General features: G+C 39.8%; 1 protein-coding gene across 1 annotated transcript in view; it reads left to right on the top strand.

Annotated features, from left to right (window-relative positions):
* The window catches only part of LAMA4 (laminin subunit alpha 4), a 78024-nt gene extending 58966 nt beyond the window's left edge, over positions 1 to 19058 (top strand). The window contains exons 23-38 of the mRNA XM_079971602.1: positions 126 to 297; positions 1599 to 1730; positions 2359 to 2501; positions 3697 to 3835; positions 5394 to 5531; positions 6799 to 6932; positions 7926 to 8087; positions 9984 to 10137; positions 11168 to 11361; positions 11572 to 11761; positions 12276 to 12431; positions 12881 to 13040; positions 13836 to 13966; positions 15622 to 15715; positions 16727 to 16846; positions 17470 to 19058. Of these exons, the coding sequence (XP_079827728.1) occupies positions 126 to 297; positions 1599 to 1730; positions 2359 to 2501; positions 3697 to 3835; positions 5394 to 5531; positions 6799 to 6932; positions 7926 to 8087; positions 9984 to 10137; positions 11168 to 11361; positions 11572 to 11761; positions 12276 to 12431; positions 12881 to 13040; positions 13836 to 13966; positions 15622 to 15715; positions 16727 to 16846; positions 17470 to 17615 (2365 nt within the window). The 3' untranslated portion in view covers positions 17616 to 19058. The remainder of the gene's footprint in view (positions 1 to 125; positions 298 to 1598; positions 1731 to 2358; positions 2502 to 3696; positions 3836 to 5393; positions 5532 to 6798; positions 6933 to 7925; positions 8088 to 9983; positions 10138 to 11167; positions 11362 to 11571; positions 11762 to 12275; positions 12432 to 12880; positions 13041 to 13835; positions 13967 to 15621; positions 15716 to 16726; positions 16847 to 17469) is intronic.
* Positions 19059 to 19665: the final 607 nt, after the last annotated feature.

Below are 19665 nucleotides of genomic sequence, written 5' to 3' on the forward strand. Positions count from 1 at the left end.
CAGGCCAACAACCTCGTTTCCAGATTTCCCCTTTCAGTATTGCTTCCATAATGATCTTTCTAGGTTGGAGAATGTAGGCCTTCAGGCTTCTGATTTTTCTTCGCCTCTTTTCCTGTCCACCCTAGGAATAAGCTGGCCTTTACACAGAGCCGGGCTGTGAACTATTTCTTTGATGGCTCTGGCTATGCTTTGGTGAGGAATATTGAGAGAAGAGGGAGGTTTGGCTTGGTGACGCGCTTTGATGTGGAAGTTCGGACACCAACAGATAATGGACTTCTCCTCCTGATGGTTAATGGAGTAAGTGAAATGAAAAGAAAAGAAAAACCCCTAAAAGTCTTATTTTTCATTTTACTGATGCCTAGTTTCCAATTCCTAGTTTCAAATAAAATTCCAATTCCTAGTTTCCAATAAAAATCATAGTGGGGTCACCCTTGGTCTTGGCATTTTTCTGGTAGACTCATAGAAAAACTAAAGGTTGAAGATATTAACATGCCTACAACCATTAGTTCCTCTGACTGAGATGTCATCTAAGCAAAGAGAAACTTGTCTAAGAAAGACTCTCCTCCCTGGAAGAGAGGGGAGTGGTTGTGAGTGGGAGCCCGAGCTCCACCTCCTGGCCAGGGGCCATAGCCCCCGCCCCTCCTCACCTGGCTGGTGCCCACGCCTACCGGAGGCAGCCAGCCAGGTGTCTCCGGGGGGCGTGTTTAGCAGCTTAATGCTGCGGGGCCAGCTCCGCCTCCTCCTCAGTCGTCGTCATCCTGCAGCGAGTCACCCACCCTCCACTCCCATTTAGCTCAGGGTCTAGGTTTTTGGCCTTGCTATGGACCTTAGGTTGGTCGCCCCGGTTGTCTGGGGGGCCTGGTAGGAATTTTTCCATTTGGCATTAGGCTTTTTGGTTTTTTCGCCTACCTCGTAGCAATCGTCACAACTTTTGTGGTATTGGTGGGTAGGTTAGGCATTGGATTCATGTGTGTCAAGGGCTAGGTGTGGCCATCGCCTATGCTATCTACCGTGGGTTATTCCGTTAAAGGAATCTGGCGGTCGTGTATTCCGTCCGATGCCTGCTTGGCGGGAGGCCATGGCACGACCCTCAGTGACATCAGGGGGTGAGCCTATAGTTGTATTAGCATCAACAGGCTCCACCTACTGTTGAATAAACCCACCTCCTATAGTCATCCAATGCCTAAGCCAATACCTTTTCACTGCTGTAATCAATAAAGTTGTGGCCTTTTCTTGCCCATTAACCTTATATCGCGTGTCCTTGTGTGTTTATTTCACATATCGGGGGTCGGGCCCTCGATCCACAACATAAATAGATGGTTGTTGTGAGTAGAAAAGCACATCCACTTGTGCAAGATTGTCTCCTTCTATTGCAGTACCTACACCCAACATTATGCTGTTCCAAAAGATGGGTGAAGTGGACAGGAGAGGGTGTTGTTGCATAAAGGGAACTACGCTCGTGCCTCACTTACAGCTATAAATTTAAAGTAATAGGCAGTTGTGCCATATATTGCCAAACAATTTGTGAAACCTTATAAATACCTGAAATACAAATCCTCTCAGATAAATCTCACTGATTTTGTGTGTCTGTTGTGCAGAGTATGTTCTTCAGCCTAGAGATGCAGAATGGGTACCTGTATCTACAGTATGACTTTGGCTTCCCCAGTGGCCCTATGATACTCGACGATCATTTGAAGAAAGCTCTGATTAATGATGCAAAATTCCACGAGGTATATTGTTGTTGACTTTCTGAAATTTGCTTTTATTTTATTTTTTTAATAGTTAATGTATCGTCTCAGTATTATTATCACTATAGTGATTATTATCACTATAGTTATCTCCCTTAGGTACTTTACACAGAAAGACAAGGTGTAATAATAAGAAATAAGTAAATAACTATAGATTATTGAGCAAAATAATGCAACATATTATATTAAGTACCAAAAACCTTTATTGAGTGGGAAATAACACAGTTTCCAAGAACAGGTTGAGTGAAGTGGCAACAAACTCTCTGAAAGAGATGGTGATAATGAAACTGCAAACTGAGTATGTCTTCTTAACTACAGTTGCCAGGTAAGAACCGAGTAAGAACTCTGAGCCTTGTTTCTTTAGAAATAGGATCTTCTGAACACAAAACATACGGTATGCTTTAACCACTGCCCCAATGGGCCCTCTCCCGTCCACCAAAGTTACTAAGTATATCTGCAAAACAATTACAAATGAACAGTAAACAGACAATAAAGTGTCTTTCTCTCTTTTAAAAGCCCTCTTATTTTACAAACTTTTAATGCATCTTTCTAAAATGTAGTTATGTACTATATTTACTGTGGTTTTTAACTCCCTTTTTTCAAATTTCAGATATCTGTTATATACCACAATTCCAAGAAAATGATCTTGTTGGTGGATAGGAGACATATCAGAAGTGTGGAAAACGAGAAGCAAAGCATGCCCTTTACTGATATCTATATAGGAGGGGCTCCTCCTGAGATTTTAAAATCTAGGTTGGTTTATAATCCACATTCAATCACCATTAAGGCTTCAGTAATTTCTCATTTTATATGTTGCAATGAATTTACTGCACCCACATTGCTAAATTAAAACATGTAACCCTGTGGGGAAAAGTTTTTATCCAATAGGACAAATTATATATGTAGGCATATTGTTTTGCAAACATTGTATATTTCATTATTTATTTAAAATATTTATACCCTGCCCTTTGGAGCAAGCCCTCACAAAGTGGTTAACAATTTGGAAAAAAGCAAGAAAGAATAAACCTAAGATATAGCAGTGCTATTAGCAGTGCTATTTTCTAGAAAAAGAGGTGCCAGAACTCACCTTATTCTCTTAGAAGGGCAATGGTACCCACCTGAAAGGTGCCAGAACCCACCTGAGAGATGCTGTAACTGAGTTCCAGCTGAAAAAAGCCCTGATTAAAAGCATATAAAATGGGCCAGCAATAAGACTACAAGAAAGCTTAGTAAAAAAAAAAAAAAATAGTATTTGGGGTCTGTTAAAAGGCCACAAGAGGCAGAGCTCCGAAGATTTCAGGGAAAGGAATTCTGCAGGTATGGGACCACCACTGAAAATGCCCTGTCACTGATACTTACCAACCTGCTTGCCCTTAGTGAGAGGCCAGGCAAGTGCTTGCTGGCACCATCATAATAGGAACAATTGCTATTTCCAGATACATCACCGCAGCATTTAAGGCATGTTGATAGAGTAGGAGTAGTGATTATCTTACTTCATTTCAGCCTTCATAGACTTCCCTAAGACAATTAATGTTCTACAATGTTCCAATGAGTTAAACGAAACTGCGGGAAGCAGTGGAAGACAGGAGTGCCTGGCGTGCTCTGGTCCAGGGGGTCACGAAGAGTCGGACACGACTAAACGACTAAACAACAACAACAGTGTTCCAATGTGGTGTATCTAACCAGCAAGATGTTCTCTGGCAGGAACTGAGATGAGAATGGAAAGGTGATTGGAGGGAGGGGAAAGTAATAAAAGTGCTCTCCCCTTTTGACCATCCTGCAAGTGGCAATGGACTACTCCCTGCATCAAACCACTGCTTACATCTCAGACAGAACCTAGTAGAATGGACATTCCTCACACAATATTTCTGTACCTATGACTGTGCATGCTGTGGTTTTGTGTAAGTAGTTAACTGGTTCCCTCTGAATAAACATTGTGTCTTCACAGTAGTATGAGCTCACATCTAGCCACTGCCACAGGCTTTAGAGGCTGCATGAAAGGCTTCCAGTTCCAAAAGAAGGACTTCAACTTGTTAGAGGAACCAGGAACTCTAGGAATTGGCTATGGATGCCCAGAAGAATCACTTGTAAGTATGATACACAGATCTTCTGTTTGTGTTTTTCAACATTTATATATTCTGATATTTTCCCCTATCTCTACTGAGTTTTTCCTCAGTTTTTAAAGTGCAAAGCATTATTATTTTTCTCCCCATCTGCTTATGATACTTAGGGGGTAGGAACAGATGATGTTCTCCAAACAATACACACAAAAAAAATAAATTACATTCTTTTAGAGTACAGAAATGGAAATGTAGTGTTCCTTATGTTATGGAATGTGGAAAGTAAATTTGAATTTGAAAAAACCTCAGCGTGGTAGGCCTCCAACAGTATGCACCCACTAAGAAATCTGAAAGCTTAATAAATCTTTCTAGGCTTACTTCAGAAGACATATTTTAAACTAGCTTTTAATCTTCAGATTCACATACTTGGCATAAACAAGTAAAGTACAAATATGTATGATGCCAAACAGCAGAATTTCAGCTGCATAATTTTGATGAAACCAGAGGAGCCCCTTATGTAAAAATGTTTTGTGGCCTCAGAAAGGGAAGACACACAAACCATAAAGCAAAATACAAAACTGAACATAAATATGAGGGCAATTTCTCTCCATCAAGTAAAATTTCAGTCCCAAACAACTGACTTGTAGAATTATGAGTTGCATATAATATTAGTCCCACACAGTGTAGACCCACTGAAATGAATGGACATGACTAACTAAGGTTCATTAATTTCAATAGGTCTAAGGCTAAGAAGTAAACCCTACACAAATCTAGAGTGGGGTCCCTAAGACGGTTGTATGCCTCCTTCCAGCAACTCCTGCAGCCAAGCTGGTGCCAAATATATTCTGCTTTTATTTGGACCACACCAGCAAGGCTGAGAGGGGGGTCTTGTCGTCTGGGCGTCCCAGGACCGCCCTACTCACAGCTTAGGGAAGTCATTCTAGTGCTGCTAACACAGCAGTTTAACTTCATCCCCCGCGGCACGCTCCATTGCCTCTTGAGATGGGAGGATACCAGCAACAACCCTATGGGCAGGATTTAACTAATGAGTCCCAACAGCAGGTGCCCTGTGCAAGAACTAACACAATAGCTCTTAAAGGTCCCAGCCTTCTCCAGTAGTCTCCTGGAGCCTTGGGCATTTTGCAATCAGAAAACAGCAGTGCCACATCCTGGGGGTGGGGGTGTCCTGCACTGGCAGGTTTATCTGAGAGTGCTTCTTGCGCTGGCATGTGTGGCCTTCCAGTTCTGCTTCGGAGCCCTTGCTTTCATCCCTGACAATGGGGGATCTATTTCCAGGCCATAACACAGAGGTTCCAAGAGGGGTAGAATATCATCCAAACAGTCCCTTTCTTCCACTTGAGACACAATTTATGAAGTACTGTTGAACAGCACTTAAAAGTGAGCTGTTTCCATGTAATAAGAGTTTGCAATATCCTGTAGCAATGACATGTGAAACACAGGGGTTGCTGGACTTTTATGAACATGAAAACTTACGCACCTGTGGCCTGCATATTCTGTTTCTTCTATTGTTATTTTAAAAAAAAAAAATCTACAACTACCTCTGTTCTGTTTGTTTGGTGAGCAGATGTCCCGCAAAGCATATTTCAATGGAGAAAGCTACATTGCATCCAGCCAGAAAATCTCCCCCTTTAATGGATTTGAAGGTGGCTTCAATTTCCGAACTTTACAGCCTAATGGACTGCTCTTCTATTGCAGTGAAGGAGTAAGTAGAGTTTCTCCATTAAATATAATAAAAACCTGTGTTGTTTTTAAAGAAAATGTTATTTCTAAATAGCTTTGTCAGTAGATATATTTCAGGGCAGCCTATGGGCTGAATGGCAGTGGCAATGACCCAGAGAAACTTGGTCAAAATAAAGTCCCATTGAGATTAGTGGAACATTATTCTTATTTCAGTGGACCTCGGTGCAACCAGCTTTTGCTAAATTGGGGCCAAAGTATTAAATTCTCCCTGAGACCTGACAGTAAGTGCAAATGTGAATGTCCTGTACATACAACCGTAGTTTAACTTTGGATGGAATTTATTTGTGGTCAGTAAATATCACCACTTTCAGACTTTTAAATGGTGGTGTTAAAAAATAAATAATCAAAGTGTGCATAGGTCTGGGCAACTGATGCTAAAATATCAGCTGATCACCCAGAAGCCCAGTTCTATGTGTGAATTTATTTGAGCAACTTTTCACAACTTCCTGGAAACTACCTTGCACATTCAGATTCAGTTAGAAGATTTGGCATAATAGTTGTTCAAAGGGGAAATGGCACCAATCCAGATGAATTTGTTTATTTTAAACATTTACATCGAGCTGCCTTTCCAAGGCAACTTACATAAAACGCAATGAGCAGGTTAAACAAGACATATCAAGCCATAATAAAAAAATATGCATCAACGAATTTACAGCAGTAGGTGACAAATCAGCTGCAAAAGGCACTCTGGAATAAATAGGTATTGCATCATTTATGAAGAAGCAGAGTAGAAAGTGCAATTTCAAACCCCCTCTGAAATGTCAATCCAGAGCCCTGGGACAATTGCATTAAAGGAGCCACTCCTTGTTGCAGAGGCGGCCCTTCTCCTACCAAAGGACCCTTTCTCTTTTGCCTAATTCTCAACATGGTACATCTGAACAGCAGTTGTGAATCTCTGAAAGACTGTTAGGGTGGGGGGAGTGTGAGCACATATGCAGAACTTTTAGGTCCTTTTGGATCCCAGCAAAGAAAATGACCTCTTTTCTTTCTCCACCCCACCCTCGCCATCTTTTTAAAAAATGCTATGATAGGGAAAATGCTTAAGCACTTAGAGACAAAACAGGTGTGTTTACAACATGAGGTTTTTTAACCCCACAATGCATTCACACACATCACATCCCGTCCGTTTTGGTTCTATCTCAGTACGCTTACTTTGCTCAACTACATTACAAGAATTATTACTAACCATTCCTTGACTTGTGGGTCTAATGTTTTTCTCTGTGTTTCAGTCAGATGTATTCTCTATTTCCTTGGAGAAGGGAGCTGTTGTTTTAAATGCTAAAGGAGTCACAGTTCAGGCAGGAGAAAGATCTTATAATGATGGCAAAGCCCATTTTGTCATTACATCCGCCTCACCAGAAAGGTAAAACTATTAAAAAAACTATTTTTGTTTCGATGCACATCTTATTACACTCACAGTTCATTACTCCACTTGGATATATTTATTATAATACAAAATGCACACTAATACATTCTACACTAATATCTTCTTTAAGAAGGTCAGCATGGAATAGATGTATCCCAAAACTAGTAGGAACACCCCAGCTCAGCAGAAGAGTATTACAATATTTTTATTTAACACAATTAATAAAAAGCTCAGGTCCAGGGTACCATTGGCCCTCCAGATGTTGCTGAACTATAATTCCCATGATCCCTGGACATATGCCCATGTTTGCCGAGCTGATAGGACTTGTAGTTCAGCAATATGTGGAGGCCCATAGGCACCTGAAATAGGTCAATATTCTGAATATGCAGCATAGGTTTTAAATGCCTGGTATATCTTTGTGACATTGAAACTGGCAAGTTGCTGTGTGGCAGTCCTGCCATGTTAGATCTGTTTCCACAACAGCAGCCTAGTGGTCACACACAAAGATTGAAATATCAGTACGAAAGGAATGAGTGGGGGCATGGCATCTGCATGCTTTTTATTCAGCCATATCAAAACAATGTCACTCACATCCCTGCCACATGAAATATTATAAAAACTCAATGGCTTTTCAATTTCTGCATTTCCTTTGTCTGTGATTCTGCTGTAAGCATAGTGTTATAGTTAGGATTGCACTGTGACAATGATTTACAGTGCAATCCCACCTATCTCTACTCAGAAGTAAGTCCAACTAAATTCAGCGAGGCTTGCTCCCAGGTATTGCAGTTAAGATGTGTGTGACTTCAGTATTTCCAGGGGTTTTACCAAGCTGCCTCTCATTTCTGAGCACACTCGTGGTTTGATGGTGCCACCTAGTGACTCGTTCATCAAGTTCAACATCACCGAAATGGCTACGTTGCTTGGGTAATATATATTATCACATGCTGAATTTAAAAGACTCCGTGTAAGATGCATTATTTTGTTCTGCAGACTTGAGCTTTTGGTAGATGAAGAAAAGAAAAGTGTAGATAATTCAGCATATGAAAGTGAGGAAAAGCCAGTGAGCACCAAGAAATTCTACTTTGGTGGATCTCCCATCACTACTGAGTTTGCCAACTTCACCGGGTGTATAAGCAACGCTTATTTCACAAGGCAAGTGCATTTCAACTTGTATATTTAGCTACTTGATGCATTTCTATACCACCGTTAATCCATCCTGGGACAGTTTAAAACAAAAATAAAAGCAATTATAGCACAATAATAACCATAAAACACCATACCATGAACCACCAGTATTTCTCCAGCATTTGAGTATGTCAATTACAGCTGGTCTCATCTCATAGCCTAGTATATCCTAATGGCCTGGATGATTCTATCAGGCCTATGATGACACTGAAACCCCATTACAGTGGTACCTCAGGTTAAGTACTTAATTCATTCCGGAGGTCCGTATTTAACCTGAAATTGTTCTTAACCTGAAGCACCACTTTAGCTAATGGGGCCTCCTGCTGCTGCCACGCCGCCAGAGCACGATTTCTGTTCTCAACCTGAAGCAAAGTACTTAACCTGAGGTAATATTTCTGGGTTAGCAGAGTCTATAACCTGAAGCGTATGTAACCTGAGATACCACTGTAATTAATACTCTATGTACCTCCAAGGCTAGAGAGTTGCATAAAAGAGAGCGCCACTACAAAAAACCTCCATGTCTTGCATCACAGTGAGCCAAGCTCATTGGTGGGATGATGAAAAGGGGCATCCCTATAGATAGCAGCCCGGGCAAGCTAGTATAGAGATGTTCCTTCAACTATTTGGGTCCCAAACTCCTCCTGATGAGTATATGGTTATTCTTCATGTTATCAATTTTTTATGTGTCATGAAAAACATATTTTCTGCTTCAAGTCTTTGGGAGACCTAATGGGCTGTCTTTTCCCGGGACTGCATTGGTTTTGTTTGTTTTGATACGCGTTGACTCCATGGTCGTGTGATATGTTGATATGTAGTATTTCCATGTAAGGGTATGTACTGCTCTGATAACTATTGAGTACAACCCCGGGCCATCATAGCTATAGAGGTACAAAGAAAAGTTTCTGCCACAGAAGCTAAAGTAATGTCATCTGATAAGAAACAAGATAAGAGAAGAACAGTTACCCACTTGTTGTCAGACCTGCTTCAGACTCAATTACTACCTTAAGGCAAAGGCACAAGGATCTAGGACAGCCCTGTATACCCCATGCAGGGAGCCAGGAGCTGTGTTGCACGGAAGAGAGAAAAATCAGATTCACCTGTGTCAATGGCAGCTTCTGCTGCATAGGCTTTCTGAGGATGTGATCATGTCTTTTGATAATAGAATTTGGATCTTGATACATCTTTTGAGTAATAGGATAACTAAAACAGAATAAATGAACCTGTTTTTCCTGGCAATGTTTTCAGTGTTAATGTCATTGCTGAAACCAGGCTCAAAGGATTGAGCAGTTATCCTCTTAATATTGGCCACTTTACCTAATGCTGTGTTAAATTGTTTGGTACCCACCAAGAGCCTTCTAGGATGGGACAGGATTTTAAAATGTAATGAGTGCATTTAAAAATATGCTACTGAGATAAGCTGCTGGAATACTTCAATAAAGTCAATTGTTGATTGCCTGCGGTTTTAAAAGGTTAGCAAAGTCTCTGATCTACAACCACACACTCTTCTGTTTCTGCTTTTCCCTTGAGGATGAAAGGTGATCTAGATTGTATATTCCATTTATATTTCCATTTGCAGTCATTTACACACTAACAAACAAACACACAGCCACTCAGTTTGAAATATAATACAAAAATTATATGAATGATGCAGCAAAGCTTGGCTGTAAGTGCAGCAAAAAAAGTGGCAAAGGGCTGAGTTTCCATGAATCTATTCCATGAGCATGTAGTTCTTACTGACATGGAATTTTTTAAAATTTGTTTTAATTTGTTGTTTGTTTTTGAGGGAAGGAAGAAAATCCCTACATGCACAATCATAGTGGATTGTTAGGAATAGCAACTTTATCTTTTTTAAAAACCACACAGATTGGATCAAGACGTTGAGGTGGAAGACTTCCAGCGGTATCCTGAGAAAATCCAAGCATCCTTATATGGATGTCCTGTTGAATCTCCTCCTGCTGCCCTTTTGCATAAGAAAAGAAAAAATTCATCCAAACCCAAAGGAAGCCAAAAGAAAAGGGTAAGCTGCTCCAGACTTACAACTACTCATGATGCTTTCAGACCAGGGATGGAGTAGGCAGGACCCAAGTTCCCTTCAACACTGGCTCTCAATAATGTCTTGGAAGGAACAAAGACTTTGAACACCACTGAATGTTGGATTTGCAAAATACTAGTTAATTTAGGGGAAAGTAGCCTGCGCACCACCAGAGGTCTGCATGCTTCATTCAGCTGGTCCACAGCATGTCTGTGAAGAAAGGCAAGCACAGCAGCTGTAGAACCTGGCAGTCTGGTCTATCCTGAAGGTGACCAGGGCAAAACAGAAGTGAGAAGGGGAAGAGGCACTTGAAAGGTGTGGGGCAAGAAGAAAAAGGCAGCAACTTGAAAGGAGTGGAAAGGGTTCTATGGAATTCAAATTGTTATACAATTTGTAAGAAATAAAAGAAGCATTAAAATGCAATTAAAAATCATATAGTATCTAGCACAACACCTTACAATTGCTACAACAGGCAGAAAAATCATCAGCAATTTTCCAATGGCCCAAAGAGAAAAAAGTTTGGTGTAGTTATACTTATCAACTGGTGTAGTTGATAAGTATAAAGGTTGCTCGGTTTTCTGGGGATGAGCCTGTGTATTCCTGTTCTCAGTGCCAAATCTGGAGTGGGGTATGTGACCTTGACTCTTTCCCTTTAAGGAAAAGAAATCGAGGAACCCATCAAATGTGATGGACTGCAGATCTGTTTTGTCTGCTGCAATCATATATAAAGAAGGGCTGGGATATAATTTTAATAGCAAAGGGAAAACATGGGTGAGGGCAGCTGGAGTCTTTCCACATCCTGTAGTCTCTCTCTCCAAGGGCTTTAAATAAATAGGTAGCTGTTTTTACCATGGGCCTGTGCAATTTTTATTAGAGCTGATTTATATTAGCACTACAGTGAAGATTAGATCTGACCATCTGAAGTAACATCTAGAAGTAGACAGAAGATTTGCCAACTCTGTAGCAACTTTGTTTGTTTGTTTGTTTGTTTGTTTGTTTGTTTGTTTGTTTGTAGGTTGGAAAAGACAACATAGCAGCCTCACACTTTTCAGCAAACATTAAAAGAAAAGGTCAAGAAGAGATTGCTCAAGGGGACCCACATTGTCACTTCCTCAGCAGCCCCAAATCAACTGAACATGCATATCTGTTTGGAGGAACAGCAAATAGCCGGCAAGAATTTGATTACTTACCAAAGGATTTCAATGAAAGGTACAGTCAGCTAAACATACACTTGTAATATTACAAATAAATGCCGATAAGCATTTTTACAAAACTGAAGGAATAAAAACTAATCTAACTAAAGTAATTTTTGACATTTCACCACTATTTTTCCCTGTAAGCATATTCCCATCAAGTTGTGCAAGGCAGGTTGTTCACCAATTTCCGTTCACATATTAAAGTGTCGTTTTTGTTTGACAGATCTCAGCTATCCATTAGCCTGAAGACTCACTCATCCCATGGAATGATCTTCTATGTCTCTGATCAAGAGGAGGAAAATTTCATGGCCCTTTTTATTGCCCACGGCCGTCTGGTTTTTATGTTCAACAGTGGCTACCGGAAATTAAGAATTAGAAGCCAGGAGAAGTACAATGATGACCAATGGCACAATGTAAGCGGGAAGAGAAAAGATCATGATGTGCTTTAGAAAAGTGCTATTCCAAAAAAAGCATAAAATCTGTCTGTCAAAATTGGGGATTCATTTGGGATTTATTGCAATAAAATACCATATTTTTCACACCAGATCACAAGACGCACCTAGTTTTTGGAGGAGGAAAACAAGAAAAAAAATATTCTGAATCTCAGAAGCCAGAACAGCAAGAGTGATCACTGCGCAGTGAAAGCAGCAATCCCTCTTGCTGTTCTGGCTTCTGTGATAGCTGTGCAGCCTGCATTCGCTCCATAAGACGCACACACATTTCCTCTTACTTTTTAGGAGGGAAAAAGTGAGTCTTACAGAGCAAAAAATATGGTACCAGGCTCCCACTTGTGAAGTGGATGAAGAGTTTCTAGAGTAGTGGAACAAATCAAACAGTTTCCTCTAAAATACATATGATGCTATACAATTCTATATTATACACTAGTCTCTGTATGCTAATGTTGACTTCACCTCTGCCTTTTTTTAGGTAATGTTTGTTCGGGAGAAAAATATTGGCCGCTTGACAATTGATGGTCTCCGGGTACTCGAAGACAGTCTTCCTTCTTTTGATAAAGCATGGCAAGTTGCTAGACCCTTTTACGTAGGGGGTGTGGCACCAGGAAAAGCTGCCAAAAATATCCAGGTAAAAGTATTTTTCTACAACAAAGCCTGCATATATTAAGATGCAGAGCAACATTTATAACATGGGAACTAACTGGACAGAACTGTTTTAAACTCTGCATCTACTGGAGACAATTCATTTGCAATGAATCAGAATATATGCTGCATTTGAATCTGTTAGCACTAGTGTATTCTGGATTCATTGGCAATGATCTCATTCCAAACTTCCTACATCAAATGAGATTAGACTAGAACCTCCAGGTATATGATTAGAAAATAACTTAGGCTGCTTTGACACTAACAAAAAGAACCAAGCAGACTGTGAGAAACATAGGCCATTTCACTATTCTTTTTCCCCTTAAATTGCTTTTTTTGAAAAAGTATCCATAAACAATTGTACACCTAAGCAAATGGAAAGGCTTTCTCTTTTACTTCTTTTACTATTTTGCTTAATCTGTTTTGTTTGATCAGATCAACTCCGTCTACAGTTTCAGTGGTTGCCTTGGCAGTTTACAGCTCAATGGAAGACCAGTCACTTCTCCTTCACAAACCTTTAGCGTAACTCCTTGTTTTGAAGGCCTATCAGAAGAAGGAACATATTTTTCATCAGAAGGAGGATACATTATACTTGGTAATGTATCACTAACGATTGACTATGCCATCAGACTGATGCCTGAATTGATACCAGTTGCCTAGTGAAGGGGTGGGGGAAGACAGAATTAAATTGAAATGAAACTATTATTTGAAAATTATGCTGGGTGCCATGAAGTCTTATTAGCATACAGTAGAATCATTTGCTCCACACACTCCCCGCCTTGCTCCAGATAACCTGCCTCACTGGAGGAAGAGATTTCAGTCATTTCAGTGGCAGTGCTAGTGGGCACAGATCAAGTCCAGCCATTAGCCATTAGTCTTTGGCTTTACTGTAGCATAGGATGTCACCATCAATGCCACAGATTATAAATTCATAAATAGTTCCTAGTGATTGCTCACCTAAAAATGGATAAGCATGGAGCCATGCCCTCTCACAAAACCAGCACATTGTTCAAGTGGCAATGGACTGAAATTCTGCTAATATACGTAATATACAGTATACCCATTGATACCCACTGAAATGAATGGTCATAACTTTAGCCATGATACTGGCTTAAGTTTACTGGATACCACCGAATACAAATTCAGGCAAAATATTTAAAGCAAGGATTGAAGAGTATGGCTCTTAATCATCATTCCTTGAGGCTATCAAGGGGGAGGGCTCATATTCCCAGGATGAAAAATATTTAAGAAATATACACAATTGGAAGCCATAGTTAATCTTTCTGTCCTGCAGCAGGTGACTATTTTTTTCCAGTTAACTCTGGTGCAAAAAAAAACCCCACACACCACACAAAATGATTCTGTGATTTGTCATGGTTTTCTCCTACAGATGAATCCTTCAGTTTGGGGCTGAAATTTGAAGTTATTTTTGAAATCCGTCCTCGAAGCAGTTCAGGAATCCTGATGCATGCACACAGTATAAATGGAGAATTCCTGAATGTACACATGAAACAAGGGCAGGTATGAAGGAGGACTAATATTTCCCTTTACATTCTTATATGCAGGCCTTTCCGAATGCTCGCTGTGTACAAACCAAAATACGCTCTTAACAGCAACAGGTTCTAATTTCTCAAAAAGGGGATCCCATTTACCCATAAAAGACACAATATACACTAGTTGTAATTCTTCTGTTTCAGGTCCACGCAATTAAAAAAACAAACTTCAGTTGTAACATCAGTTTTTAAAAACACTGTGAAGATGAAGGGGGAAAATATTTGACATTTTGTGTTGCTGCCTTAAAAATTCAAAATTTACAGCTGCTACCTAAGAACACAGGAAGAGCTCTGCTGGATCAGACCAAGGTCCTATCTAGTCCAGCATCCTGTTTTCATGGTGGCCAAGCAAATCCCTGTGGGAAACCCTCGAGCAAGATCCAAGCACACACTCTCCCCTTCTGTGGTCTCCAGTAACTGCTAAGAGATTGCAGGTTAGGAGCTGCGCAGTTAAGCTGCAATCCTAAGCCCCCTTATCTGGGTGTAAGCCCCACTGAATTCAGTGGGACTCACTTCTGAGTAGATGTGGTTGGGACTGCAGCCCTAGTTGATTTTAGACCCTGAGCTCAATGGTCTTATGAAAAGGCCTTTTTAGATGGTAGTTTGGTACACCAGCCCGGCTGTGTTGTCTGCTGAATGGCCCTGGAGCACCACTAGGCTAACTAGGTAATTTTTCTTTAGTTTTGGATCAAGTGATAATTTCTTTATAGCATGCCTCACAAATACCATTTCCTGTGAATGTGTTTGAGTGTCCTTGAATAATAAAAGAGGGAGTAACAAAAAAAGCCAAAGAACTCAAGAACTAGATAGCTATGAAAGCATTATACGGTCCTTGAGACAAGTTTACTCTGGATAGCAAAGCCTCAGCCTAGAGGATAGTACCAGCATCGCTTAGCTTCAGCGAATGAAGTCCTTCTGAGCAATCCATCCTCAAAGCTCTGTAACTGCCACCATAGAAACAGAAACGTTTTTATCACAGCAACTGATATTGGTAGAAGCTAAAAGGTTTTGCTATAATGTAAAATTTCTGTTTTGTTAGTCACTATATTTTATTTTGGGCACAAGCTTAGGAAAGATCACATTTTTCCAATGAATTATACAGTGTAATGTAGCAGTGCTAAGTGGTTCTGAGAACCAATTACTTTATGTTATTTATTTATTAGCTTCCTTTTGTGTTTTAAATGCTGGAAATATTTCATCTGAAGGCTATGGTAGTGCTGGTATGGTGCAAATCCTGAAAGTGATGTCCTGATTCAAATTATGCCATGATAAAAAAAGCTCACTAGGTGCCCATTGGCAAGCCACTATTTCCCAGCCTCACCTCGTGTAGACATTGGAGGTGGTAATCAACCATCCAGGATTTTTGCAAGAATTAGACTGCAGTCCTATAGACATACCTGAAATAAGCCCTGAGAAACTCAAATTTACAGCTGAATATACATGTATGGGATTTCATTGTAAGTGTGAAGAAATATAGACCTTATGCCTGTGGTATAAATTCATGCTGACACATTTGGAGAACAGTTTGTTAAAAAGTCTTTACACTGCTTTATGCTTTTTAAGATAATTAAATCTTTCCAGTCAAAACTAAGGTTTTAAATGTGAATCAAATGGTTCTCCCAGGTGATTGTGAAGCTGAACAATGGCATCAAAGACTTCTCAACCTCAGTTACACCAAAACAGAATCTCTGTGATGGCCGATGGCACAGAATTGCAGGTGAGTGAACACCTAAAGTCCTGTTCAGTGTTGATTCCTGATCTTCCCTCTCATCAGTACTCTAAATCAGGGGTGGTTGATGGGGTGCTTCCTCCAGATGTTGTTGGGGCACAACTCCCAGCATCCTTGAACATTATCAATACTGGCTAGGGCTCTGAATCCTGTCATGTATGTAAATGACTTAGAATTATAAGGCCATGCATGTGTGGAAATCAGGTAGTGCTTGGTCTGAAAAAGGGTGACAATGTATCCTAAATTCTGTGGTTAAGAGTCTGGCTGCTACTGAAAATGGAAAACATCCAATTAATCTCCTATCATCTTTTGCAATATCTGTCACATTATCTATTTCCCTGCTTCTAGGCTACTTGCATAACAGGGTGTGGAGAAGAATGCCATGTTATATTAGGATGTATGTAATTTATCCTAAGCATGGGAGGGAGGTTAAATGTCATTTCCATTTTCAGCATTTCAGCTTGTCAGACAGCAACGCCCCCCCCTTTCCTCCTCAAATGTGCTGTTCTTGAGGTTCTCGCAAGTCCCCTCCCAGCTAATTTCAGAGGCAGAAGGGGGAAAGCCCCATGGTGCAATTTGAAGCGCTTGCACAGCATCCACTTACGGGATTTGTTAGGTGAATCCTGCTCATGGCTTTGGAGCATAGCTGTCAACCTTCCCCCTTTTATGCGGGAAATTCCCTTATTCCAGCACTGTTTCCCCATTGCTATCCCGGATTGTTAGATATCCCATAGACTGTCCCCAGGACAGGTGAGGCTGCTGATCCCTTATTTTCAAATCTGAAAGTTGACAGCTATGCTTTGGAGTTATAAGATCCACGTTGGGACCTACTGAGCTATTCAGATATGAGAGCATATCCAGGCCATGGGAAAATAGTCTAGTTCTTTGGGATTTTCATGTTTATGAGTACTGTATGCTTGCATGCTTGTATGCAAGAAAAATCAGAAAGAGTGGTTGACAATATAACAGAATATTATTCTTTTTTGCTTCATATGACAGTTATTAGAGATGCTAATGTGGTACAGCTGGATGTAGATTCAGAAGTGAATCATGTAGTAGGACCATTAAATCCAAGAGCAACTGACCACAGGGAGCCTGTGTTTGTTGGAGGAGTGCCAGGTAAGATTTATACTCATTTTAATATTATTTTCAAAGATTAATCTAGTGTGTATGTGTTTAAAAAAGTATTCTTTAAAGTAATGGTCATATACCTTGTGCTGTTCATTAGCAAAGATCTATAATTTGGGAGAGGGGGTTTTAGATTTTAAATTATTGTACTCCTCCCTCCTTATGCTGGTCTACAACTGTAATAAAGATTTGTTGTTGGAGGTGGGATGGAGTAGCTTTCTATACATCTTTGTGCTATATTTTAGGAGGAGTACCATAATTTCAATACAAGTGATTGACAAAATAACAGAATACAAATATAAGACTAAAATAATTTAGTTTATTGAAAACCTTTATTTGACATCTATTTATAAATTACACACACACACATATATATAAATACATACACAAATACAAACATATATATATATATACACACACACATACATATACATATATATATATATATATACATATCAAAGTAAATAGCAGTAACAAGGGCAATACCATTCAAACAAACCACATTCCAAGTTTTACACAGCTGTCTCTTTTAGTTAAACCAGTCCTAGCATGATCTTATATTGATAATGGAGTTCTTGAATGACTTATGTATATATATATTTACCTCTCTACAGAGTCTCTCCTGACATTCAGCCTTACCAGCCACAGTTCCTTTACTGGATGCATCCGTAACTTTATGATTGATGAAAGACCAGTAAGTTTCAGTAAGGCAGCTTTGGTCAGTGGTGCTGTGAGCATCAACCTATGTCCTGCCACTTGATGAACTGCTAACTGCAGGGGCCTGTACAGCCCCAAAGGAGAAAAACTGTTCTACCTTCAATTCTTAGTACCAAGGAAATAAAAATATATCACTCACTATATGTACACGATAAAGCATTATTCTTTTTTCATTTGGAATTTGCTTCCAAAAAAATTATAAGTATGTTGCAATGTGCCAAATTACTGAGGGACATAAGGGCAGCTGGGGAATGAGTATTATGAGTCTAATTCTAAGCAGATACAGTGGTACCTCGGGTTAAGTACTTAATTTGTTCTGGAGATCCGTACTTAACCTGAAACTGTTCTTAACCTGAAGCACCACTTTAGCTAATGGGGCCTCCTGCTACTGCCGCGCCACCGGAGCACGATTTCTGTTCTCATCCTGAAGCAAAGTTCTTAACCCGAGGTAATATTTTTGGGTTAGCGGAGTCTGTAACCTGAAGCGTATGTAACCTGAAGCGTATATAACCCAAGGTACCACTGTATAGGTTCACCAAGCCCACTGAAATAACGGATTTAGGCATGCCCAATTCTGCACAAAATTATAGCTGTTGTGTGAATCAGCAAGGAGCCCAAGCAGAAACCCACCCATCTGTATCAAGAGGCTCCAGACAGAGAACTTCATTTCTTTTATTGTGACACTGCAAATGCCTTGCTCATCATTGCCCAGAAACTGCACTTCAAATATGGATTTCTGCTTCCCCCACACTTAAAATCATTTTGTCAATTCTGCCCCAACTGAGTCTGGGTAGCAAACCTTTCTAGGTGTATTAAGAGCACTGAAATGTTCATTGGCTATGAACAAGTAAATTAAAATCTTTTAAAAGGTTTAGCAGAACCAAAGGTTTAATTTCAGTTCATATGCTGCAGATTTGCTAAAACCTTTGGTCACTACAGTCAACTCGCAATTTATGCACATTAACTTGTGTGAATTCAGCTTTATGTGCTTGGCCAGGAATTTTTTTTTAAGAGTGCAAGCTCCCAGCAGAAAAAACACTGGCAATCCCACTATTCATTGCACTTGCCTTGGGAGAGAGTTGAGAGATGTAAGGCACATGAATTTTGACTATACAAGATTTTGGCTTTATACACTATCCCTGGAACATAACTCCTGAGTCAACTGTATTCACTATGGATCTACAACAAATGCATGGAGAACCCTCATCCCGTCCTATCTCTCTGCCCAGCGCAGTACTCATGAAGCCTCAATAACTTGCAAGGCACACTACAAGAGGAGTGTTGCCACATGTGCATGTAATTAGATGCACCCATTGGTGGGAAAGGGGGGAAACAGATCTCTTTTGAACTGTATTGGGATCCTTCATGCACAGGTGCTCTGCCTGTGCTGTGAGTGGATCTGTGCTTGTAGTTTGTACTGAATAAATCTGTTACATGTACATTACAAAATAAACTACTGTATGTCATGGACATGCTTCACAAGCAATTGTCTTTTGAATCGTTTTGTTTGGTCTCTTTATTCTTCATTCAATTAGACTGGGGAAAACAATTATCACAGGAAAACTGATATTTTATTCAATTTTCATTTGAATGCATTGAACTTACTATAATTCATTTCCATAACTGACAAATGTAATTAATTCCTTAATTTTTTTTTGCTCATATTAGTTTTATAGATAAATTTCAGCTACATGATTTTACTCTTAGCACTCTTATTAGGAAATCAGATTTTCAGTTAAGGACAAAATGACATACTAGGTTGGAGGCAGAGTTATGCATTTATCCCTGAAACTAGAAAAAAAACCTGAACAATCATTTTCCACTTGAAAAATTCTAATTTTCCAGCCTATACCTTAAAACAAGCTGTACTCAGCACACTGAATGAGTGTTCATTTAAAAACTATTTCAAATGTTTTAAATTCCAAATGTAATTCTTGTTTCAAATAAAACAACTGCATGCCTCAAATGCTTGTGCCTTTATTTCTCTATAATGAAAGCCAAAACAATGGCAGTTGATTGACCTTAGCAGAATAATCTCTATGGAAATGTAAACAGGAGGAAAATGAGAAAGAATAAAGAAATAAAGCTTTAAA

This window comes from Podarcis cretensis, assembly GCF_951804945.1.
Source record: "Podarcis cretensis genome assembly, chromosome: 3".
Taxonomy (NCBI): domain Eukaryota; kingdom Metazoa; phylum Chordata; class Lepidosauria; order Squamata; family Lacertidae; genus Podarcis; species Podarcis cretensis.